General features: G+C 44.4%; 1 protein-coding gene across 1 annotated transcript in view; it reads left to right on the top strand.

Moving 5' to 3' along the window:
- The window catches only part of SLC39A6 (solute carrier family 39 member 6), a 188,601-nt gene extending 167,261 nt beyond the window's left edge, over nucleotides 1-21,340 (top strand). The window contains 1 exon segment of the mRNA XM_029589979.1: nucleotides 18,784-21,340. Coding sequence (XP_029445839.1) covers nucleotides 18,784-18,804 — 21 coding nt within the window. The 3' untranslated portion in view covers nucleotides 18,805-21,340.
- The last annotated feature ends 5,491 nt before the right edge of the window (nucleotides 21,341-26,831 follow it).

Genomic DNA, 26,831 nt, shown 5'->3' with positions numbered 1-26,831 from the left:
TTCTTCTAAGTGTTGCTTGGGTTTTTCTGCCCATTGTGTCTGTCAGCCAGTCATTGGGTGCACTTCTGCAAATGCACTCTGTCCTTCAGATGCTAGAGGCCTGCATTTTCTTTCTGGAGGGCTTTCTGGCCCCAGTTGGTTTTTCAATTGTCTTGTGACACCGAAGGAAACTGCGCTGTCTTAGTCCAAGAGTTCTTCTCTTAGTTGATTCTCTAGGCCTTTTCCTATATCTAGGAGGATCTAGACCTCCTTGCTTGTCAGGGTTCACTGATCCAAAATCCTGACTATAATAGTCCTGTGAGGAAAAGTATGCTTCTTGCTGGACTTTGCATCATACCGATCCTGCCTTAGGCACCTCTGCTATACATCAGGGTATTTGTATCTGTCTGTTCTTTGCTTTTATTTTGTAGAACCCAACTGTTTTCCCACCTAGACCCATTTTTAGGTTAGCTGCCTCACAGGCAAATGGGAGAAAGATGGTGCTTTCAGCACTTTGGGGTCCTGTGCGGGAAGCCTATAGCTTGGGAATCACCTATGTGTGAGGACTGCCATCCTGCTTGTCTTCGGAGAAAGCAGAGCTGCTTATCTGTAAGAGGTGTTCTCCATTCTCTGAGGACAGCAAGATGTTGGTACTCACCCACCTCCCCTGGGAGTTGGTTTCTCCATGAATTATCTATATCATGGATTGAGGGACTTTGCCTAGGGGGCAGAGTGATAACTACAGCTGCACATGCTCAGTAGAGCATGTTTGAAAGCTCAAGAATTTGAGATCAAAGTTCCATCCGATGATGTCACCCATGTATGAGGACTGACATCCTGCTGTCCTTGGAGAATACCTGTTACAGGTAAGCAACTTTACTTTATTGTTGAGAGTACAATCACTTATAAAATTGTATATTTTAAATAGCACCAGAAATCTGTTTAAAGGAGAAGTACCTAAAAATGTTTTTCTATTTTCCATACTTTATGTAATATCTAAAATATCTCTTTCTCCGAAGATGAACAGATTACTTGTCACACAAATGAGTACATCACCATGCATTGTGCAGAATGGACATGTAATTTTGCAGAGCTTTCTGCCCTGGAGAGGCCCTGTGGTTCCCCTTGATTCCTTCTTGTTCTCTGAACATGTCAGATATGATTTTTCTGTTAGCCACATGTTTGCTTGAGGAGATGGTTCTTTTTTCTGTTTCCAAATCTAATTTTCACAAAAATTATCGCAGAATTCCCCAGTATTTGACATTTTACTAGTCCTCTGTGTGTTTGTTTTTTAATCTGGTAGTTTCCTCCTTCTCCTTTGGGCTTCCAGTTCAATCAGAAACTGGGCTGGGTTCTGGTGCAATTTTGTCCCCCTCCCAACGTACTGTAGTCCAGACAATACAGCAACAATTCTGGGTTAGGGGCCATTCAGAGGAGCTCCTACCAGCAACAGAAATATTGTGCTTTTAAATAGGTTCTAAGAGTGTTTTAAACAGAGGTGGGTGGGCTCCTTTTAAGGGGTTATGCAATTTTTCCAAGGACAAGCAGAATGTGACATTTTCACATGTGGGCTGATATCATCCAATAGACTTAATGTTCTCTTCTGCAGCCACCATAGTGCGCAGAGTTCTTCCTCAGTGCTGCCAGCATCCCTTACAGATCGATACAGTAAGGCCGCGTTACAAAGAGTGCGGCAGTGCCCGGCGCACCCTCGTTTGCCCCACGCACTGTTCTGATCACATACCGCTCGATACTCTATTTAAATTACTTGCAAATGCAAGCCGCGTCTGCGAAGCGTTAGGCGAAGCGTTAGGCCCGCGCAACCCATTTTACTTTATAGGCGCTTAATACAGCGCCTATACAGTATCCTGGGTGCGCTGGTACATGTCATTTCAATATTGACTGGGTAAATGTATCATCGGGACACACTAGAGAGATAACGTTCCTGGATGGAATAAATGATAGCTTTATGGAGCAATTGGTCCAGGCACCAACAAGAGAGGGAGCAATTTTAGATCTAATTCTCAGTGGAGCACAGGACTTGGTGAGAGAGGTAACGGTGGTGGGGCCGCATGGCAATAGTGATCATAATATGATCAAATTTGATTTAATGACTGAAAGAGGAACAGTGTGCAAATCCAAGGCTCTCGTGCTAAACTTTCAAAAGGGAAACTTTGATAAAATGAGAAAAATTGTTAGAAAAAAAACTGAAAGGAGAAGCTACAAAAGTAAAAAAAAAAAAATGTCCGAGGCGTGGTAATTGTTAAAAAAAAATACCATTCTAGAAGCACAGTCCAGATGTGTTCCACACATTAAGAAAGGTGGAAAGAAGGCAAAACGATTACCGGCATGGGTAAAAGGGGAGGTGAAAGAAGCTATTTTAGCCAAAAGATCTTCATTCAAAAATTGGAAGAAGGATCCAACAGAAGAAAATAGGATAAAGCATAACCATTGGCAAGTTAAATGTAAGACATTGATAAGACAGGCTAAGAGAGAATTTGAAAAGAAGTTGGCTGTAGAGGCAAAAACTCTCAATAAAAACGTTTTAAAAAATATCCGAAGCAGAAAGCCTGTGAAGGGAGTCAGTTGGACCGTTAGATGATCGAGGGGTTAAAGGGGCACTTAGAGAAGATAAGGCCATCGCGGAAAGATTAAATGATTTCTTTGCTTCGGTGTTTACTGAAGAGGATGTTGGGGAGGTACCCGTAATGGAGAAGGTTTTCATGGGTAATGATTCAGATGGACTGAATCAAATCACGGTGAACCTAGAAGATGTGGTAGGCCTGATTGACAAACTGAAGAGTAGTAAATCCCCTGGACCGGATGGTATACAACCCAGAGTTCTGAAGGAACTAAAAAATGAAATTTCAGACCTATTAGTAAAAATTTGTTACCTATCATTAAAATCATCCATTGTTCCTGAAGACTGGAGGATAGCAAATGTAACCCCAATATTTAAAAAGGGCTCTAGGGGAGATCCGGGAAACTACAGACCGGTTAGCCTGACTTCAGTGCCAGGAAAAATAGTGGAAAGTGTTCTAAACATCAAAATCACAGAACATATAGAAAGACATGGTTTAATGGAACAAAGTCAGCATGGCTTTACCCAGGGCAAGTCTTGCCTCACAAATCTGCTTCACTTTTTTGAAGGAGTTAATAAACATGTGGATAAAGGTGAACCGGTAGATGTAGTGTACTTGGATTTTCAGAAGGCATTTGATAAAGTTCCTCATGAGAGGCTTCTAGGAAAAGTAAAAAGTCATGGGATAGGTGGCGATGTCCTTTCGTGGATTGCAAACTGGCTAAAAGACAGGAAACGGAGAGTAGGATTAAATGGACAATTTCTCAGTGGAAGGGAGTGGACAGTGGAGTGCCTCAGGGATTTGTATTGGGACCCTTACTTTTCAATATATTTATAAATGATCTGGAAAGAAATACGACGAGTGAGATAATCAAATTTGCAGATGACACAAAATTGTTCAGAGTAGTTAAATCACAAGCAGATTGTGATAAATTGCAGGAAGACCTTGTGAGACTGGAAAATTGGGCATCCAAATGGCAGATGAAATTTAATGTGGATAAGTACAAGGTGATGCATATAGGGAAAAATAACCCATACTATAATTACACAATGTTGGGTTCCATACTAGGTGCTACAACCCAAGAAAGAGATCTAGGTGTCATAGTGGATAACACATTGAAATCGTCGGTTCAGTGTGCTGCGGCTGTCAAAAAAAGCAAACAGAATGTTGGGAATTTATTAGAAAGGGAATGGTGAATAAAACGGAAAATGTCATAATGCTCCATGGTGAGACCGCACCTTGAATACTGTGTACAATTCTGGTCACCGCATCTCAAAAAAGATATAATTGCGATGGGGAAGGTACAGAGAAGGGCTACCAAAATGATAAGGGGAATGGAACAGCTCCCCTATGTGGAAAGACTAAAGAGGTTAGGACTTTTCAGCTTGGAGAAGAGACGGCTGAGGGGGGGGATATGATAGAGATGTTTAAAATCATGAGAGGTCTAGAACAGGTAGATGTGAATCTGTTATTTACTCTTTCGGATAGTAGAAAGACTAGGGGGCACTCCATGAAGTTAGCATGGGGCACATTTAAAACTAATCGGAGAAAGTTCTTTTTTACTCAACACACAATTAAACTCTGGAATTTGTTGCCAGAGGATGTGGTTAGTGCAGTTAGTATAGCTGTGTTTAAAAAAGAATTGGATAAGTTCTTGGAGGAGAAGTCCATTACCTGCTAGTAGGTTCACTTAGAGAATAGCCACTGCCATTAGCAATGGTAACATGGAATAGACTTAGTTTTTGGGTACTTGCCAGGTTCTTATGGCCTGGATTGGCCACTGTTGGAAACAGGATGCTGGGCTTGATGGACCCGTGGTCTGACCCAGTATGGCATTTTCTTATGTTCTTATCTCTGTGTGTTCGGTGAATAAGAAGGCGACCACAATATATTGCATCTGGAAGATTCCTGGGAAACAGCCACTGCCTCATCAATCTGTTGCGGTTGATTCCACTTTAAAGAAGGGAAAATGTCCAGGACCCAAGGAATGATTTCTCTGCCCTTGACCTAGAGAACCATGTTCGGGGCCCACAAAGCTTCCTCCAGCTCCTTATGAATCAATACATTCGAAACATCCTAAAAGATGTTAGGGGTCTGACAAAGTATTGCCTTGATGAATGGGAGTTACTACTGGACAGATTGACAGAGTGTGGAAAACGCATGGTCCAGTTGATTCATTGTTTCTGAGATGACCTAAAGAGTCTCTCTGCAGTGGGTATTGCCACCCGCAGACTTGCATGACTGTGGGTTTCAGACAGGCTCGCTGATGTGCTTTGTAATAGGAAGAATCTTTTTGGAGGTAAGGTAAAGGAAATAGTGGCTCAAATGGAAGACCACTGCCACTCCAAACCCCATCCTCTTCATCCAAGAGGTTTTAAAATGGAGCACCAAGGAGATATCTTCTGCCTTCGTATTCCAGCTAGCAGAGAGCACCAAAACCACAATCTGTATCTCAACCAAAACCTTAGGGTTTTCACTGGATAAAGGAAGACACAGCCAAGATCCTAGTGTCTGTTCCAGAGAACCTTCCTGTTGGGGGAAGGCTGAGATTTTCATAATTGACCTAGAGTAACTTCAGAGTCTTAGCATAGTGTAGAATGGATTCAGATTACATCTATTTGAAACTCTGCCAAATCACACACGGGCCGATACAGTAAATTTCGCGGGAGAGCGGGCGAGCGCACAGGCCAGTGTCCTGTGCGCACGATTCAGTAAACTATAATATTTAAATTAGGGCCCATGGTAAAAAGAGGCGCTAGGGACACTAGCGTGTCCCTAGCGCCTTTTTTTCAACAGTAGCGGCGGCTGTCAGCGGGTTTGACAGCCGACGCTCAATTTTGCCGGTATCGGTTCTCGAGCCCGCTGACAGTCACGGGTTCAGAAACCGGACACCGGCAAAATTGAGCGTCTGGTTTTCAAACCGCAGGCTGCTTTAAAATTTTTTATTTATTTTTAAACTTTTGGGACCTCCAACTTAATATCGCCATGATATTAAGTCGGAGGGTGCACAGAAAAGCAGTTTTTATTGCTTTTCTGTGCACTTCCACGGCGCCAGCAGAAATTAACGCCTACCTTTGGGTAGGCGCTAATTTCTTAAAGTAAAATGTGCAGCTTGGCTGCACATTTTACTTACTGTATCGCGCGGGAATGAGTAATAGGGCCATCAACATGCATTTGCACGTTGCGGGCGCTATTAGTCTCGGGGGGTGGGTTGGACACATTTTTTCGACGCACTATTACCCCTTACAGAATAAGGGGTAAAGCTAGCACGTCGAAAACGCGCGTCCAAATGTCGGTTAACAGTGCTGTATCTGCCTGACAGTGAGAAGCTCTTGTTTTGCTTCTAACATTAGGAACTAGTACAAAAGGAATTACAGATAAAGACCAAATGGTCCAACCAGTCTGCTCAGTAAGCTGCTTATGATAGTAACTACTGCTCCATTCAAGTTACCCCCATGCCTTCTGTTAAAGGTAGCAATTTCAGTTCTGTACAGGTTACCCCCATGTTCTGCTTTTCTTCATTTCCAATATCTAGTATTTACCGATCCACAATATCTATCCCATGCCCTTTTGAAGTCATTTACAGATTTCGTCCTTACCACCTCTTCACGGGCATCCTCTACCCTTTCCGTGAAGACATTTCCTAATGTTGGTTCAGAGTCATCACCCCCCCCTCCCCCGTAGTTTGCTTTCCAACAGAAAAGGTTTGCAATTTGTGCATCATTAATACCTTTCAGGTATCTGAAGATCTGTATCATATTTCCCTTGCACCAAGATCTTTCAGCCTCTTTTCATATTCTTCCAATATAGATCTCACAACATTTTGGTTGCCTATCTCTGGACTACTTCAATCCTTTCTCGAGCTCTTTTGAGATTAGGTCTCCAGAACTGAACACAGTACTTCAGGTGAGGCCTCACCAAGGACTTGTATCAGGGGCATTATCTCCTCCTTTTTCTTACTTGTTATCCCTCTCTCTATGCAGCCAAGCATTTGACTTTAGCTATCACTTTATCATATTGCTTTGCTGCCTTCAGATCACCATACAATATTACCCCAGGGTCCTTCTCTTGGTCCATGCACATCAGTCTTTCGCCTCCCCCAACCCATTGCATACGATTTTCAGGTTACCACACCTCAAATGTATGACTCTGCAATTCTTGGCATTGAATCCCAGCTATCAAATCTTCAATCGCTCTTCAAGCTTTCTTAAATCAATTTTCATTCTCTTAACTCCTTCAGGCATGTCTACTCTGTTGCTGATCTTAGTATCACCCGTAAAAAGACAAAGTTTACCTTCTGTCCCTTCCGTAATGTTGCTCATGAAGGTATTGAATAGAATTGGTCCTAAAACTGATCCTTGAGACACTACACACTGTTCTCTCCTTAGAGTAAGATCCATTTGCCATTACACGCTGTCTTCTCAGTCAATCAGTTTGTAAACCCTCCACCACCTTGGCACCCAGTCCTAAGCTTCTCATTTTATTCATGAGCCTCCTATGTGGGACCATATCAAAAGCTTTGCTGAAATCCAAGTAAATCACATCAAGTGTTCTTCCTTGATCCAGTTCTCTTGTCACCCAATCAAAAAAGTCAATCAGATTTGTCTGACAGGACCTTCCCCTGGTGAATCCATGCAGTCTTGGGCCCAGCAGCCCACCGGATTTAAGATAGTTCACTATCCCTGTCATTCAGCAGAGTCTCCATTTATTTTCCCACCACGAAGTGAGCCTGACCGGCCTATAGTTTCCAGCCTCCTCTCTGCTACTGCTCTTGTGGAATGGGACCACAACTGCTCTTCTCCAGTCCTGTGGCACCATTCCCATTTCCAGGAATGTATTGAACAGGTCTTTCAGGAGACCCACCAGCATATCTTTGAGGACCTTTAGTATCCTTGAGATGTACCTCATCCAGCCCCATGGCCTTGTCCACTTTCAGATTTCCTAGTTCCTCCCAGACACTCTCTTCTGTAAATGGGATTACATGTACCCCAGTCACATCCATGGTCTTGTCAACCAGCAACAGTCCCCAGGGTTTTCTTTAGTGAACACTGAAGTGAAGTATTTGCTTAATATTTCTGATATATCTTTGTCTTTTTCCACCATATTGCTCTTTTTCACCTTTGTTTCACTATATACTACCTCAGGCCTTTCTCTTATGTATCTGAAAAATGTTTTGTTTCCTCACTTTACCTCTTTGGCAATCCTTTCTTCCACCTAATCTTTTGCTTTCCTGATTTCTTTCTTTATCTCCTTTGGCTTCACCAGATATTCTTTCCTGTGTTCATTTGTTTAGGATCCTTTGTACTTCTCGAATATTGTTCTTTTTGCCTTTATTTTTCAGCCACCTCCTGTGAGAATGAAATAATTTTCTTTATCCTTTTACTTTTGCTTAATTTTCGAACATATAGATTTTGTTGCCTTTGTAATAGCTCCTCTTAATTTGGCTCACTGTTCCATCTCTCCCATTTCCTCCCAATATTCTAGTTCCTCCTCCTGGTACATCCATATTTGGACAAAGTCTGTATTTTTGAAGTTCAAAGTCTGGATCTTCGTGTGACTTCTTTCTTCTGTTTGCGATATAGAATATCATCTATTGAACACTTGTGCTCATGTGAGCCCCTACCTGGACATCAGAGACACTATCCCCATTTGTGAGCACTAGGTCGTGTCACTCCCTCCCTTGTGGGTTCCAGTAACATTTGTTGGAGCAGAGCTCCTTGAAGGGCATTCACTATTTTACGACTACTTGCAGATTCTGCAGTAGGGGATACTTCAAACTACATCCGGCAGATTAAAATCTCCATTGAGCAACACTCTTCCTTTCATTCCCACCTTTTGGGTGTTTTCAACCAGATCTCTATCTAGCTCTTCTGTTTGAGTCATTGGCCTGTAGACCACACCAGTGTAAATGGAAGCTGCATCTTCTTTTTTTTTTTTTAAGACAGCCTATAATGCTTCTTCCTTATTCCATGTCCCGTTCAGTTCAGTTGGAACAGCTGTTCAAAATTCAGCTTTTACCTGCAGCATCATCCTCAATGCAATTGTCTCCGGCTGGATCGATTCGTAAGGTGGTGTTAAAGAAGCGAGTCCCAGGTGAGTCGGGAGATGCTTTTCTTTCCTCCCCCTATCCATCGACATCGGGAAGCGAAAAGGCCAAAGAAAAAGAAAAGCATCGCCATCGGCATCGAAGGCCGCACACGTCGACCACCGACCTGATACCCGTGGTGCCATCGGAGATGGAATCGACGGCTAAGAAACCTCGGTTGGATGTACCAAGGCGATCCCCGCCGATACCGGTGCAGGGAACCGTACCTTCTCAGGGCTCTGAGGAGGTACTGGCATCGCCACTACCGCCTCCCCCCATGGCTGCTCTGATCTCACCATCCATGCGGGTGGAACTTGATGTTTACATACGTCAAGCGGTACGGGACGCATTCCTCGAAGTGATACCGAGGCCACAACCTTCGACACCAGCGATGCCATCGATGCCGATTCTGGTACCGATGGATATTCCGTCCTCTATACCGATGTCACCGGCTATTCCGGCACTGATGCCGTCGATGCCTATTCCGGTTCCAACACTGATGCCCTCTATGCCGATTCCACCGCCAGCACCGATGAAACCATCGATGCCGATTCCAGAGGCCTCTATTTTTCAGCCTCTGATGGAGAAGTTGGACACCCTAATCCAGGCTGTATCCAAGAAGCCCCAAGATATGGATGAGGACACGATGCCAGAACCAATACCAGGTCCTTCTGGCATTGTCCCACCTCGGAGACCACAATCTCCAGGATTTCCTTCCATTCCATCGATGCCTCTTAGGCCATCAGGTCATCCAAGAGACACTGCAACTGATTCTGACACAGATGTCTCTACAGACGAGGACATCTTATCTCAGCCTTCACCTCCAGAAGATAGGAGAAAGTCACCTCCGGAAGATCTTTCTTTCTCCAATTTTGTAAAAGACATGTCGGAGACTATACCTTTTCAGCTTCTCTCTGAAATTGACTCCAGACAGAAGACATTAGAGGTGCTACAGTTTGTAGATCCACCCAAGGAAATACTGGCTGTACCAGTACATGAGGTGCTGCAGTAGCTCATGTACAGATTGTGGGAGCACCCTGGATCAGTAGCTTCAGTTAATAAGCGAGCAGATGCTACATACTTAGTCCAGCCAATTCCTGGATTTCAAAAATCTCAACTACCACACCAGTCTGTGGTAGTTGAGTCAGCCCAGAAAAAGGCTAAAAGGCTTAAAACACATGCTTCCACACCACCAGGAAAAGAAAGTCGATTCCTGGATAGTCTAGGCAGAAAGGTATTTCAAGGTGCTATGTTGGTTTCAAGAATAAATTCATACCAGTTATTCATGAACCAATATCAACGCAACATCTGGAAGCAGGTCGAAGGCTTTACCCAGGATCTTCCAGAGCAATTTCAAGAACCTTTCTCACAACTCGTGCATAAGGGCCTAGAAGCAGGCAAGCACGAAGTCAGAGCTACATACGACAGCTTTGAGACCGCTTCTCGATTGTCAGCCTTAGGAATCACGGCTCGTAGATGGGCTTGGCTGAAAGCTTCTGAGTTACGGCCAGAAGTTCAAGAGAGATTAGCCGACCTTCCTTGTTTGGGTGAGAACCTATTCGGAGACAAGGTTAAGGAGGCAGTGGCCACCTTAAAGGACCACACGGAAACTCTCAAGCAATTATCACGGATTCCTCGAGTCACAACCACCTTCTAGAAGACTTCCTAGAAGAGATGTCAGGAGGCCTTACTACCGCCAACGACGCTACTACCCACTAACAAGCCGGGCAAGACAAGCTCGTCCAACTCAGCGTCCTCAGTCTCGGCAAAGGCCTGCTAGGCCTCAACCACCTGCTCAGACTGCATCTACCTCAGGCTTTTGAAATGCAACCAGAGAGCAGAGACCCTCCCACAATCCACTTCCACAAATACCAGTCTGAGGTCGCATAACCTATTTCCATCACACCTGGACCTCCATAACAACAGACCAATGGGTACTCTCAATTACAGCTCAAGTGTACCGATTGGATTTTCTCACTGTGCCAAAAGAAACTCCACCCATCACATCTTGGACAGTGACCCACCACTCCAAAATCCTAAGAACAGAATTATCCACCCTTCTGAGAGCCAGGGCCATAGAACCAGTTCCCAGGCCTTAGCAGGGCAGAGGATTCTACTCCCGCTATTTCCTCATTCCAAAGAAAACTGGAGGCCTACGTCCAATCCTGGATCTCAGAAATCTCAACAAATTTCTCAAAAAAGAAAAATTCAGGATGGTATAGTTAGGCACCATGCTACCTCTACTTCAAAAAGGGGATTGGCTCTGCTCTCTGGATCTTCAAGACGCCTACGCTCACATTCCCATCTTTCCTCCTCATCGCCAATACCTGCGATTTCTGGTCGAAGAACAACATTTTCAATACCGAGTACTCCCATTCGGCCTAGCCTCAGCACCTCGAGTGTTCACAAAGTGTCTAGCAGTAGCGGTGGCACATCTTCACAGACAAAGAGTGCATGTATTCCCTTACTTGGACGATTGGCTCATCAGGAGTCAGACACAGGAAGGAGCTCTCAATTCCCTCAAGCTCACAGTCAACTTGCTTCACTCCTTGGGGTTTCTCATCAATTACCAGAATCCCATTTCACACCATCTCACCTATTACAATTCGTAGGTGCAGACCTAAACACCATCACAGCAAAAGCTTTTCTTCCAAGAGACCGTGCTCAAACACTCACTCTCCTGGCACACTCTTTCCGAACTCAATCTCAAGTTACAGCTCATCAGTGCCTCACCCTACTCGGTCACATGGCCTCCACAGTTCACGTCACTCCCATGGCCAGACTGACCATGCGACTAATGCAATGGACACTCAAATCTCAGTGGATTCAAGCCATTCAACCATTGTCCACTCCCATTCAGATAACGCAGGAACTACACTCCTCCCTCCTCTGGTGGACATCAGTGAACAACTTGCTCAAAGGCCTACCTTTTCAGCAACCAGTTCCCCAAGTGACTTTAACTACAGATGTGTCCACCTTGGGCTGGGGAGCACACATTGGTCATCTAAAGACACAGGGAACATGGACAAAACTCGAAGCCTCTTTTCAAATAAACTTCCTAGAGCTTCGAGCTATACGTTATGCGCTACATGCGTTCAAGGACTGCCTTTCACACAAGACTGCTCTGATCCAAACAGACAACACAGTAGCCATGTGGTGCATCAACAAACAAGGGGGAACAGGTTCCTACCTCCTATGTCAAGAAGCAGCTCAGATTTGGGACTGGGCCCTAGCACATTCCATTCTTCTATGAGCCACTTACCTAGCAGGCATCCACAACATAGTGGCGGATCGCCTAAGTCGTCAGTTCCAACCACACGAGTGGTCCTTGGATCCAGCGATAGCAACCAAGATCTTCCAACGCTGGGGTCAACCAACAATAGACCTCTTTGCATCTCACCTGAACTACAAAGTGAACAATTACTGCTCTCTGCTCCAGCAAGAGAACAGCCTACCAAAGGACGCCTTTGCTCGCCGTTGGAACTCAGGCCTGTTATATGCGTATCCACCGATACCGCTCGTAACCAAAACTCTGGTGAAACTACAACAGGACAAAGGGACCATGATATTCATAGCCCCACACTGGCCTCGGCAAGTATGGTTTCCCATACTATCTATCAGTCAGGGATCCCATTCGCCTGGGAATAGCTCCCAATCATATAACTCAGGATCAGGGTCAGTTGCGCCATCCCAACCTTCAATCCCTGTCCCTGACAGCATGGATGTTGAAAGCTTGATCTTACAACCACTCAACCTTCCAACCACTATATCTCAGGTGCTTATAGCTTCACGTAAACCTTCCACTAGAAAGAATTATTCCTACAAATGGAAACGGTTTACTTTGTGGTGCACTCAGAAGTCTTTAGATCCTTTCACCTGCCCCACTACCTCTCTACTAGATTACCTATACCATCTTTCAGACTCTGGCCTTAGGACTTCTTCTGTAAGAGTACATTTGAGTGCAATCTCAGCTTATCATGACAAGCTAGGAGACACACCTATCTCTACACAGCCTCTCGTCGGTAAGTTTATGAAAGGTTTAACTCACCTTAAACCTCCAATTCATTCCCCAAGCATTCAGTGGGACCTGAACGTAGTATTAACCAGGCTCATGCGTTCCCCATTTGAACCCATAGACACCTGTGACATTAAATTTCTTACATGGAAAACTGTCTTCCTCATAGCCATTACATCAGCTAGGAGAGTCAGTGAACTACAAGCACTTGTCACATACGAACCCTTTACAAAGTTCCTACATGACAGAGTGGTCCTCCGTACTCATCCCAAATTCCTTCCTAAGGTAGTAACGGAATTCCACCTAAACCAATCTATAGTTTTTACCGACATTCTTTCCAAGGCCTCACTCTCACCAGGGAGAAGAGCCTTACATACCTTGGACTGTAAACGTGCACTATCCTTCTACTTAAACCGCACTACAGTCCAAAGGAAATCCAGTCAACTATTTGTATCTTATGATCCAAACAAGCCAGGTAAAGCAGTGGGAAAACATACCTTGTCAAACTGGCTAGCAGATTGCATACAGTTTTGTTATGAGAAAGCAGGCCTTACCAAGTAAAAGCACATTCAGTCAGAGCCATGTCAACCTCAGTAGCACACCTTCACTCTGTACCTATTCTAGACATCTGTAAAGCAGCAACATGGAGTTCTCTTCACACCTTTGCAGCTCACTACTGTTTAGACAAGGAAGGAAGACAAGATTCAGCCTATGGACAATCTGTCTTAAAGAACTTGTTTCCAGTGTAATCCCAACTCCTTCTACATCCAACCTGCTGTGATCTTCGGCTGACTCATTTCCATCAACAAGACAGCAAGTTTGCTTCACTACAAATGATTCAGCCTCTAGCTTGCTAATCACCCATATGTGAGGACTAGCATCCTGCTTGTCCTGGGATAAAGCAAAATTGCTTACCCTTGTAATAGGTGTTATCCCAGGACAGCAGGATGTAGTCCTCACGAAACCCCACCCGCCACCCCGCGGAGTTGGGTCTGATACGTTTTATTATTTTACTAGCCGTTAAGCCCGTAACAACGGGCTACATTTAAAAAAAAATTTTCGGTCCATTTCCTTCCCACTTCCTCCCCCCTCTAGTCTCCCTCCCCCCTCCACCCCACTCTCCTCCCTCCCCCCCACCTCACTCTCACCTCCCTCTCCCCACCTCCCTCCCCCCACCTCTCCTCCCTCCTCCTCACTCTCACCCCCCCTCCCTCTCCTCTCTCCCCACCTCACTCTCACCCCCACCCCCTCCCTCTCCCTCCACCTCACTCTCACCCCTCCCCCACTCTCTCCTCCCTCCTCTCAGCTCACTCTCTCCTTCCTACCCTCACTCCCCCTCTCTCAATCCCCTCCCCTTTCAGCTCATCCACACCCGACAGACAGGGGGTGTCCCTCCCTCGCGCGCACGCAGCTACTGCTCCTCCCTCGTGCGTGTCGCCGCCGCTGCTCCTCCCGCTCCTGCTTGTTGTCGCCGCCACGGCTACTGCTCCTCCTGCTCGTTGCTGCTGCCGCCGCTCCTGCTCTTAAGGAGCAGGCGCCATTTTCTTTTTTCGGGCACACTCCGCTCTGACCGACGTGCCGCATTTGCAGCACGTCGGTCAGGGCTCCCTTATCTAGTAGATTTTTGGCTAATGCTAATTGCTACAAACAGACTGAAGGGAGACCCCTGTGGCAGGGAATATCATGGCATGCAGGGCATGCTCAGTAGGCACTCTGGTGCCAGTCAAAAGTTTCATAGAAACTTTGAAAGAAGTTTTTCCGTACATAGGGCTCCATTACTGATGTCACCCATATGTGAGGACTACATCCTGCTGTCCTGGGATAACACCTATTACAAGGTAAGCAATTTTGCTTTCTCCTCACTCTCTTTGCCAGCGAGATCGAACCTGTTCCAGGGAAAGAGGGAAGAGATTTTTTCCATCAATAAGCAGGGCTGAATTTGCCATTACTTGTAGGTGATGTTATCTGCCAACATTGATCCGGCCTCTTTCTCTTAGCTAGTAGATCTTTTGCTAAGTGGGGGGCTGGCGAGGCGACACCTGAGCGGGAAATCTGCTAGCTGAGAGAGGTCTGTTCAGTTCCGCCAGTTTACAGTCACCATTTGTTATGGCTATTTCATCCTGTTATCTATGGGATAACATTTGTAGAAATCAAACTTGCTTTTTTGTTGTTTGTATTTGACTTTTCATATAATTGCAAGAAGAAATCTTGTTTAGAAATAACAAACAGTCATATGCCAAGAAAATCTGAAGATAAAAACAATTCTTATTGTTTTTTGCTGAACTCAGTTCAACAAAAAATGAGATCCAATCCACGAGTGTCCCCAAGAGAAGAATATAAATAATTGTGTGTGGGGGAGAGGCTCAATCCAAAAGACCTGCAGATATCAGCATGGGACATGCTGAGGATGTTGAACCTTATGAAATTAACAATACTTATCTGTTCCCTGGCATGTCTTCATATGAGATGGGCCCTGTGGAGCCAGGCCACGCCAGATTGTTGAGACAGCATCCATACCATCTTGCAACTGAAGAATTCTCTTTTTTTATTGACTGAATCAGTCAAATCTGGACAAAGGAATCTCTTACCAAATTTCTCCAATGCAATTTGTCCTTACTACAAATGCATCCCGCCTGGGCTGAGGAACTTTGCACCCAGGGCCTCTGGTCTGCTCAGGAAAGACTTCATCAGAGAAATTTCCTAAAACTCCTTTTGGAGATGTTTATTATGTTTCATTGTAAGAAATAGGAACACCCCCGCTGCACGCCAGTCACAGCGGGTGCGGGGGAGGAGCAGCGGCGGACGCAGCGTTTTGCGGCAGGGAGGAGCAGCGACGGACGCAGCGTTTTGTGGCAGGGAGGAGCAGTGGCGGGTGGGCCAGCAACGAGAGAGACCCCCAGAGAGCACGTCAGGCCGACAACTTGAGCCCGTCTGTCCGTTGCCGGGGAAGGGGGGAGGGACAGCAGTGAAAACGGGCCTACAACGTGAGCCCGTCCCTCCGACGCCAGGGAAGGGGGAGGGAACTGGGGAGGGACAGCAGTGAAAAGTTGGGCTGACAACAGCCTGAGCCCGTCCCTCCGCCACTGCCAGGGAATGGGTTAGGGAGGACCAGCATGCAAAGCTTAATTATGCATTGAGTGAAATAATTTTCTATGCAGATGTTCCCAGAAGAATTAATAGTAGTTATCCAAGAAAAATAATGTACCTTTGAAAATTCAAAGGTGTGAATCTAAGTGCAAGGCCATATCCATCCTCGCCTCCGGAAATGCCTCTCTCTGTGGGTAAAATTACATGTGGAGTCATGCACTGCAAGTAAGGTTACCCATGCACAGGAAGAGCAGTTTTTTAAAGACCATTTCTGTAGATAAAGCTTGGTTTTACCTACAGAAATGGCTTTCAAAATTACTCTCCCTATATATACTTTGTGACACAAAACCTTGCACAATTGTTTGGGACAAAGGATCACAGGGCAAGCAGTGTGCGCAGATTGGTTCTGTCTGCCCATACTTAAAAGTACCAGAAGTATATTTTTTGGATGAGATATGTAATATATAGCCAGTTAACAGAAGCCTTCATGGTTTATTGGCTTATAAATTGAGAGTAAGTTTATAGAGGGCAATTTTGAAAGCCTGTGGGCAGCTTGCAGGTGGGTCTGCAAGCAATTTTTCAAAGGGAAACACATCATGGGCTTTCCCTATGAAAATGCAGATGGTATGCACAATGCAGGCACTCTTGTACCCAAGTATTTTGCATGTTCGTTGGAGCAGTACAAAGTACAAAACACAAAAGTATGCAGAGGATTTGAAATTGCTACCCCTTTTTTCCCCAGGGGCTAAGTAGTTTTTACCTGCACTCTGAGGGCGGGTGATGTGCAATAAAATTTTTACGTGGGTAAATACTTGTTTACTCTCATAAAAACTTGATTACCCCCATAATGGTTTTCTTGCTTTTAATAGATATGTTTTGTTGGTGCTTGTTAGCAGAGGTTTGCATCTTTGCAAATCACTCCTCAGTGGTGTGGCTAAGATGGGGACTGGCTTCACTGAGTTCAGTGACTGATGTTCTTCATTGACAGGCAGCCATGGATCAACCATGAGCATGGACCCAGAGCTCAGTTAAAGCTTTACTGAGCGTGAGAGGAAGTTCAGCATGCATGCTGCCTCATGAGCCCTTCAGTCTTTTTGTCTAAGCTACTGCACAGACTTGTTCCAGTCTGTCTACAGTTTTGGTTTTCTAGCCTTTATCAGCCTTGTTTTCTGCTGGATCATGATGATTTCAATTGTTAGTTATGGTCAGATGTCTCTGAAGGTGCAGCATTAGAATGCCTGGAAAATGGAGGTTCTGTGGCAGGCACCATCAGTTAAGAGCCCAAAGCCTTGGTTCAAGGTAGGACAAAAGTCACTCCTCTTTCAGGTTCAGCATCAAATTCTCAGTGCTGCAAGAAGTCAAGTTGGTATTCTTCTTCCCATCTTTCCTGCTGACCATGGAAGGCTCCCTCCCCTCCCCCATAGTACTAGTTCCCAGATTCATCACAAGTCCGATTGAACGTGGTGTGGAAGACCATGACATCAGAAGTGCCAAGAACATCAACCAAGGGGCACAAGGAGTCATCTCCTTCGGCACTGAAGAAGCCAGCATCATTGGCAAAGGGCTCTGCCGGTGCAGTTCTGTCCTCAGCACAGATGCCTTAGTTTTTCATGGTGTGGAAGATCTCCATGGTGCCAAGCTATCTATTGTATCCAGAGCCGATGCTAACCAAGGCACAGTCTGCTCTGGCATGGAACATTTATTCCAAGACTCAGTTTGCTCCCTCTGTGCAGAAAGTTATGATGCCTTCAATTTCTGGATCACTTCAGTGAACAAAGGCAATCCTTTTGTGGAGGATAGAGCTTAAATGCAAAAGGCAGCCCTGCTAGCACCAGCGACCAGTCCTGTATCAGTCAGTGGGACACTCTGAAGTTGGCACAGTGTGTGCCAATTCCTGCTGCCTCAACAATTGTTACTCTTGTGGCTCCAGGTTCCTGTCTGTGCAGCTAGCATCAACAGTTGAGGATGAGCCTAGATGCGTCCCTGCGGAGGATGTCTGTCTAACTCTAGCAGTTAAGGGTTCCACAATCGGTGGAAGCTCAGCTGTCTTAGTTAGTGAAAAATGTCTTTACTCCTTAAGCCCTGAGAACCTAGTTAAGCATCTCTCTGTGTTCAGGTAAGTATTCCTTCAGGTCCCCCTCCTCACTTGCCCCAGTATACATCCATTCCAGAAGACTTCAGATACTCTTACTTTCTGGATAAGTTAGCAAAGAAATGTCTGTCAGTGTGAAGAAGAAACATGACCGGATAATGGCTGTTTTTGGTTTGTCACAGTTTCTTCAACAGGTTCCACATCCATCCTGATACATAGTCTTCTAAAGGATCTGCAAATGAGGCTGTGGCAAACCCTATTGGATATGTCTTCCAGTAGCCCAGAAGTTGGCTGGTTTACAGATTATGGACTGTCAAAGCTCATCAAGTGAGAGCCATGTCAACTTCAGTGGCTCATATGTCTTCAGCTTTGCATAGTGAAGACATATGCAAAGCTGCTACTTGGTATTCACTTACACCTTTTGACCCACAACTGTCTAGCAACATGTCTAACATAACAGGAGCTTTGGATAAGCAGTTTTGCGCACCCTGTTCACCCGGTAGCCCACTGGTGGGGGGTAATAGGTTGTCTTTTCAGTAGCTGCTCCACAATGCAACCCTCAGGTAAGGGACTCCCCATGCATTATGGCTGATTCATGCCTGCTTGTCAGTGGAGAAAGCAAGTTTGCTTACCTGTAAGCAGGATTCTCTATAGACAGTAAGAATGAATCAGCCAAACTTATACCCATATGCCTTCCTGGAGAGTTGACTACTTGGCTTATATATAATCTCTGAAAAGAGACTGGGCTCATGAAGCAACACATGCGAACTCCTGTGCATGTTCAGTAAGGCGTTTACTGAGCTCTGAGAGCTGGGTCCATGTCAGATAACAGCCACGCATTATGGCTGATTCATACTGCTTTTACAGAGAGCCTTGTTTAGAAGTATGCTAACTTGCTTGCTATTGTGAAATGTCTTATATAAATTTATCTTTCTTTCCTTAGATGCCTGAGATGTTGCAATAATGACGCTAGCGATCATGGTTGCAGCCGCTGGGGATACTTTCTGTTACAGAATGCTGGAATCTGTTAGGTTTTGGTGTTATACTAATATTTCAGTCTTGAACATAGAATTGTATTTCACATAAATCTGTAATATACTGTTACTAGTTTTGGCATTTCATTACAGAAATTGCAAGTGGGTGTTTTTTTTTTGTTTGTTTGTTTTTTTTAAACGCGTTATTGCTGTTCACATTGTAGGGTTGTTTACAGCCAGGGGATTTTAGTTTTCTAGCCTTTCAAAGTAAAGGCTTTAATTGGTATGCACTGAATTAGCTGCTCTTAAGGTTTGTAGTTCAGAATAGCAGCACTTACATTGGTTAAGAAAAGAATTTGTGACAATGTACATACTGACATGTTACTTTAATTTATTTTATTGAATATCCATTGCCAAAAAATAATGTGCCAGTTTCTTTAACAAGTTTTAACTTTGTAAACAAACTTTTCATATGTAGAAATCCTACTTAGTTTAATCTTTGTACATTTTTGTTAGTAAAATATTGCTGCATTTTGTGACCCTATGCCTTTTCTTTCCAACAAAGGTGAATTCCCTCCTCCTTTGGATTTTAAAGGTTTAAGTGTCATAGTAATCACATAATTATGAATCATCGTTATTAGCATTTAAGAGCTTCAATAACCAAGTACAAAACTCAATAAAGCAGTAACAGAATCTTGGTGGTTTTTGTAGCTGGCTATACAGTTATAATACAGATTTCCATGAGCATTACCCGGCACATTGTGATTTCAGTCATTAAGGCACACACAGTTGTCCTGATTTCTCTTCCCTCTCTGCCTCCCAAGTTCTTGAAATTAATAATAACTCAGGGAGGTGATGGCCCCTTATTTCTAGTAATACAACACTCCTGTAACTGAAATGGATACAATTTTCTTCTCAAATTCAAAACTGCCCTGAACTTATAATCCAAACCAGTTCTCTGTATTGATCCACTATTCTCAAGTGGCTTCAGTGGGACTTCTTTACTGTCCACCCCATTAATACGAGTTAATTGCAGGAACAAATGCTCTTTCACTGTTCAATCAAAGGCCCTGGGATTTTGGGCATAAGGTCAGGCATCAGATTTGAGATAAGAGCAGAATATCAGTTGTCTTCTCACTATGTGAAAGTAACAAAACAGTCTGAGAACCTGTTTGATAATCAGGCATGAAACTAGAGGTTACTACTTGCCTGACTAATCTTACACTGAGTAATGAGTCAACTATTAGCACAGTAATAACAGGGCTTAATAGTAACCAATTTCAATTCCTAACCTAATCACACCTGAAGTCTTTCCACTAAATCCAGCAAACAGAGATTCAGTTGCATTTTACTTTTTGTAAGCAAAAATCCAAGTTTGTTAGTGTTAATCTTTTTGTATACCAGCTATTTAAAACACATTTTAATGCTATGTTACCTCTTTATTTTAGAGATATAAAAAGTCAAACATTGAGGTAGGCATGTTTATTATATGTATATACCTGTGTTTTAAAAGTTAAGGTATACTGTGCAGCTAACATACAAGCCGATGCAATATTGGACACAAAGATCAGTGCGCCTTTGGACATGCTAGACTTAAGCCCGATGAAATACCGGGATTAGCGCGTCCAAAACACGAATCCAAACCAGCATGTAGCTAATAGCGCTCATCATATGTAAATTCATGTTGATAAGGCTATTAGCTAGTACGCCCAATGTGTAAAAAGTTACCGCACGCTGTAGATGAATACCTATCCCCTCAAGTGAGCACACATCCTGACAGGATTGTTAAAATCTTGGGTGCAGCTTGCCTAGGTGCCTAAATTCAGTGCCGAACCAGACCTGAGAAGAGCTATTGAAGCCAAGGGGGAACTACCTCAGCCCATAGCTACTAATGGTTATATATTAGAAGAGGCTGGGGGGAGGAAAAAGAGGCTAAGAAAGGGAGCAAGTATAGAAATGAGAAGAAAATGGACAGTGAGAAACAATAAATGCAAAGAGCAAAAATAAAGCAAAACAGGAAACAAAAAATGATAGAACTAATTTTCCAAGGAGGTTCTCTTGCTCCTAAAAATTTGAGACTTAAAATGTGTTGTTCAGTCCCTGCACAAAAATTGAGTTCTGTGCCAAAAATGAATGTGCTTACAAATTGTTTTATAGGTTTTGAATTACTTTTTTGCCAAATGTTTGATTTTATCATTTTTGTAGCTGGATTCATAATAGGTTGTAAAAACTAACTGAACTATTGTAAGACTGCTCAAGTTTCTTTCTTTGATGTAACCAAGAATGATAGACCTATGTAATATCAAAAGCTCATGTGCATCATCTCTGGATAAGTTTTATGTTGATTCATTACAAGGTATCATAATACTACAAAGAATCCAGGACCATTGTGGTTACTGGAACTTATTTACCCAACATGATGGTCAGTTGATTTTTACCTGTTAAGTTAAAATTATTTTTTTACGAACATTCATATTTTGTCAAAATGAGAAGAATAAATTAAGATTTGTCAAAAGTCTTACTGGAGCTATGTTACATGATTTTTTTTTTCTTATTAGAGAATTTGAGCTCCAATTTCTAGCATTTTTTTTAAACCTAAATTGCTTATAATTCATTGTAAGTCTTTGTTCTTTCTGCTTCTGTAAGTAAATTCTGATTTCATGGTAGATCTTTCCCTCTCCCCACACTGCTTAGAAACATCTATGGTACCTCTTCATTGAGGGAAAGCAAACGTTTGATATATTTTGGGTAATTGCTATACAGTAAATGGAAGGATGGAAGAAATAGTGTAGTGCTATATTACTGGGTTCCAGTTTTGATGTTGCCCCATTTATGGTGCTGCGTTAGAAATTACCAGCCCAAGGACTCAACTAAAGTGGGTTATAAAAGCAACTCTGGGACCATTTTATCCAGTATTGCTGGCACAGGGGACTCCAAATTGTTCTGCTACTGCTGGTGATGAGAGAACTGTGACTATGATGGCAAATACCTGTTATGTCCTGCTCTTCTGCAAAGATTTTACCATACTCTTATGCAGTTACATCCTCTGGGGACAGCCAGAAAAGGGTTTTAAAGTCAGTGAGGGGGTCCCCTAAATCAAAGGTGCTTGAAAAGTATTGCAGAGGTGTACCCAGAAGAAATAAATTCTGATCTATAGCAGGGGAACAGGAAGAATTATCTCAGGAACTTCATTCATGGCTGAAATATTGGTGCAGAGAAAGTGGTTATAGGTATATCAATAATTGGATCTATATAGAAGGGATGATTTTTCATACATCCAGAAAATGTACTCTAGTCATTAGTTATGGTTTCAAGTTCTAGTTAGACCAGCATTTAACTAAGTAGCATACCGATCACACTTAGTATGCTACAAAAAACCTATCCACAACGCAAAAAAAGATTTCTACTCAAAAAAAAATAAATTCCAACACAACCCAAAAATGCTCTTCAATATCATACATGGCCTAACCAAATCCTCCAATGACCAAACATCACCAAGCTCTCAAGCAACAACTTTGCAGACTTCAACAAAAAAATCAAAAACCTCATAAGCAACAACCTCAACACGCAAGACCCAAAAATACAAATCAAGCAATCAACAAACTGGTCCAACTTTGAATCAGTAACATCACTGGAAATCCAAAAATCATTAAAAAAAAAAAAAAAAAAATGAATCCGGCTAAACACCCTATCGATAGCATTACCCATAATACGATCAAGACATTGAGCCATCAATAACTAAAACATTAACCGACATTGTGAACCTATCCCTCACCAAAGGAAATTACCCCAACTGCCTAAAATCAGCAATTATTAAACCCATACTGAAAAAGAACAACCTGGACCCAGAAAACCCACTAAACTACCGACCCATATCAAACCTACCATTCATTGCCAAAATCATTGAAATAATCATCCACTCCCAACTAAGTGACCACTTGGAACAGAACAATACCCTACTTCCCATGCAATTCGACTTCAGGAAACAAACACTGAATTACTACTACTATCATTAAACGACACTGTGCTCAAAGGATTTGACAAAGGGCCACAGCTTCCTTCTAGTCCTACTAGACCTATCAGCAGCCTTTGACACTGTAAACCATTCAATTCTGATTGAACGTCTATCCGAAATCGGTGTAAAAGAGCTACAATGGTTCACATCCTATCACAAAGGACCTACCAGGTGTCAATCAACGATACCCTTTCAAAGAAAATAAACTTTGATACTAGAGTTCCCCAAGGCTCTGCACTATCGGCGACACTCTTCAACATTTATCTTCTCCCGATATGCCACTTTCTCTCAAACTTTAAACTGACTCACTTCATATATGCTGATGACATCCAAATACTTATCCCAGTACACAAATCCCTGGAAGACACCTACAAAAAAAACCAGCCAACTACCTCACCAAAATAAAACAATTACTAACCAACATGAGACTTATCCTAAACATTGATAAGACAGAAATAATCATGCTGGATAGAAAGAATAACCCTACGCATATACCACCACTCAACATATCGAATCAAGTCAGCAATCTCCCCTGGCACCCATGCCCGCAACTTAGGAGTTATAATTGACAAGGAACTATCATTCAAGAACCACATCTCCGCAAAAATCAAAGACAGATATCACAAACTCCAAAACCTACGTCACCTAAAACCTTTCCTTTCCCCCAATGACTTCAGAACAGTCCTCCAACTACTCATCTTCTCCAACCTGGATTACCTCAACACCCTGCTTTTCAACCTACCTCTCACCACCATCCGACCACTCCAAATCCTTCAAAATACAGCCGCCAGAATACTCACAGGAACGAAAAAATACGATCACATTACCCCGACTCTTGTATCACTACACTGGCTCCCAATAAAATACAGGATAGATTATAAAATACTTTCTCACAGGACAAGCAGGATGGTAGTCCTCACATATGGGTGACATCATCAGGATGGAGCCCAATCATGGAAAACTTCTATCAAAGTTTCCAGAACTTTGACTGGCCCCTACTGGGCATGCCCAGCATGGTACTAACCCTGCAGCCAGCAGGGGGGTCCCCCTTCAGTCTTCTTTTTTCCGCGCAGCAGTAGCCTCGCGGTTTAGGAGCTCTGAACACATTCCTGGCAGGAATTTTCCTCACGGACTTATTTAAAATAACTTTGCCCCACAGGGGTCCCTCCTCTAACTTTCTCTGGCCGCGGTACTCCGGTAAATTTTTTCATCGATTACCGTCAAGTTTGGCCCTCGCGGCCTACTGGCTGTCGACCGTACTGCGGCTCAATTTTTTTCTATGGCCATGACATCGGGTTTTCGGCGGTGCCCGGACTGTACTCACACCATGTCTATCACAGACCCTCATAGAGTCTGTGTAATGTGTTTAGGCCGTGAGTATGATGTCCTGACTTGCACCAAATGTGCCCTCATGACACCAAAAGGTCGCAAAGCCAGAATGGAGAAGATGGGACTCCTTTTTCCGTGCTCACACCCTGACACCGTCCATCGCATCAACGTCATCGGAACCGGCACCGTCGAAGTCGCACCAACATTGACAACCGTCCGGTGACTGCCCGCCATCGATGTCTTCACGGCCATCGACTCCCGTTTCTCCCCCTCAAGATCGAGGGGATCGAAGGGAGAAACATCACCATTGGCATCGTAAGTCTCGGACCGTCGAGGGAGCGAAATCATCAACCTCACCACCATCCGAGCCACCATCGAAGAAGCCCCGTCCAGGAACGGCACCAACCACTCCTGCGACCGGGACATTGAGGCCACCCTCACCCAATCGGGGTTTGGGAGTCGCGATTCCGCCTGTAAAGGTGGTCCCTCCAACTGTGCCTCTGCCTCCCTCTTCTGTCACGGAGCCGGAGCTGATTGCCCCAGGTCTCCGGGAAGAACTGGACTGACTGGTCCAGGAGGCCATCGACAAGGCGATGCAACGGCTCCAGGTCCCTCCAGCACTGACATCGGCACCGAGAGTGGAACCGGTCACCGACCCAATTCCAGCAGCGCTGGCACCGCTGCTATCCCGGATGGAGGCGCTCATGACTGCCCTTCCACCGGTGATTCCCAGGTCTCCGATGGCCCCGGTGCGCTCCCCGATGACAGCCTCATCGGGAGGAGAAACGCCGTTTCGCATCCCTCCTTCGGGAGTTCTGCCTCAGCCATCGATGCCATGTCGTCCCTCGCCACAGATTCATTCATCGGGAGCGATACGCACATCGGCGCCATCGATGCCTTTGATCCCGGCACCGATGCCGTCCATGGTGCCCTCGGCGATTCCTTCGATTTTCTCAGAGCCTCAGCCGGGGCCTTTGGGTATTCAACCCCCTTCTCGTCCTACAAGTCAGCCTACTGATCCTTATGACACCTGGGGTGATGATACTTCCACAGACACCGATGACTTACCTTCACCTCCCTCTCCTACTGAAAGTAGAAAGCGTTCTCCTCCAGAGGACCTCTCTTTCATTAATTTTGTGAAGGAAATGTCAGAATTAGTCCCTTTCCAGCTTCAGACGGAGCAAGATGATAGGCACCAGATGATGGAGCTTCTCCAATTCCTGGATGCCCCTAAGGTGATCACTTCTATTCCCATTCATCAAGTTCTTCTTGACCTCCTCAAAAAGAACTGGGAAAATCCTGGATCCATTGCCCCAGTACACAGAAAGGCTGACACTACTTATCTGGTACAGTCAGCCCCTGGCTTTCAAAAATCTCAGCTTGACCACCACTCAGTTGTGGTGGAATCGGCTCAAAAGAAAGCAAAAAGGACAAAACCACACTCTTCTACCCCTCTTGTCAAAGAACACAAGTTCCTCGACAATATTGGTCGTCAAGTGTTCCAAGGGGCCATGCTTATCTCCAGGATTGCTTCTTACCCAATACAACAGGGTCATTTTCAAGCAAATACAGGACTTCTCTGAAACCCTGCCTGACCAATCTCAAGAGCATCTTCAAACCCTTGTCCACAAGGGGTTTGAGGCAGGAAAGCATGAGATAAGAACAGCTTACGATATCTTCGACACCTCCACTAGAGTGTCTGCAACTGCCATTTCGGCAAGACGCTGGGCCTGGTTCAAGTCTTCTGACCTTCGCCCAGAAGTACAAGACAGGCTCTCTGACCTGCCCTGTATAGGAGATAATCTGTTCGGTGAACAGATTCAGCAAATAGTGGCTGAATTAAAGGACCATCATGAGACCCTCATACAGCTCTCATCGATACCTTCTGACTTCCCTTCTAGACAGCCCTTCAAGAAGGACTCTAAGAAGTCATTCTTCCGCCCAAGGAAGTATTATCCTCCACCAACAAGGTCCCGAGTTACGAGGCCTTATCAGAAATCTCAGCCCCAGAAGCAAAAGCCACAAGCAGCTCCCCAGCCGGGGCCTGCTTCAGGTTTTTGATGTTCCCTTGGAGAGCAGCAGCCTGATCCCTCTGCCAGCCATATCAGTGGGAGGTCGATTGTGCCATTTTCACAGCATGTGGAAATCAATCACAACCGACCAATGGGTGCTAGCAATCATTGCTCAGGGTTACCACCTGCACTTTCTTGCTCTTCCACCGGATTCACCAAAAAAAACCGGGGGGCTTCGTCCAATTCTGGACCTACGTGCCCTCAAGTACCTCCAGCGGGAAAAGTTCTAGATGGTAACCTTGGGCTCGCTTCTACCTCTTCTACAAAGAGGAGACTGGCTCTGCTCTCTGGACCTCCAGGACGCGTACACCCACATTGCGATAGCTTCAGCTCATCGCTAGTATCTCAGGTTTTTAGTAGGCCCAAAGCACTATCAATACCGAGTGCTTCCATTCGGCCTAGCATCAGCACCACGAGTCTTTACCAAATGTCTCGTGGTGGTCGCAGCTTTTCTCAGGAAAGAAGGTGTTCACGTCTACCCCTATCTAGACAACTGGTTAATCAGGGCCCCAACCCAGCAAGCCGCTCGATCGTTCCTGGATTTGACCCTACACACTCTAATTTCTCTAGGATTTCTCGTCAATTACGAGAAATCATATTT

The sequence above is a fragment of the Rhinatrema bivittatum genome, chromosome 2 (assembly GCF_901001135.1).
Source record: "Rhinatrema bivittatum chromosome 2, aRhiBiv1.1, whole genome shotgun sequence".
In the NCBI taxonomy this organism is placed as follows: domain Eukaryota; kingdom Metazoa; phylum Chordata; class Amphibia; order Gymnophiona; family Rhinatrematidae; genus Rhinatrema; species Rhinatrema bivittatum.
This window is presented reverse-complemented; position numbering and strand designations above follow the sequence as displayed.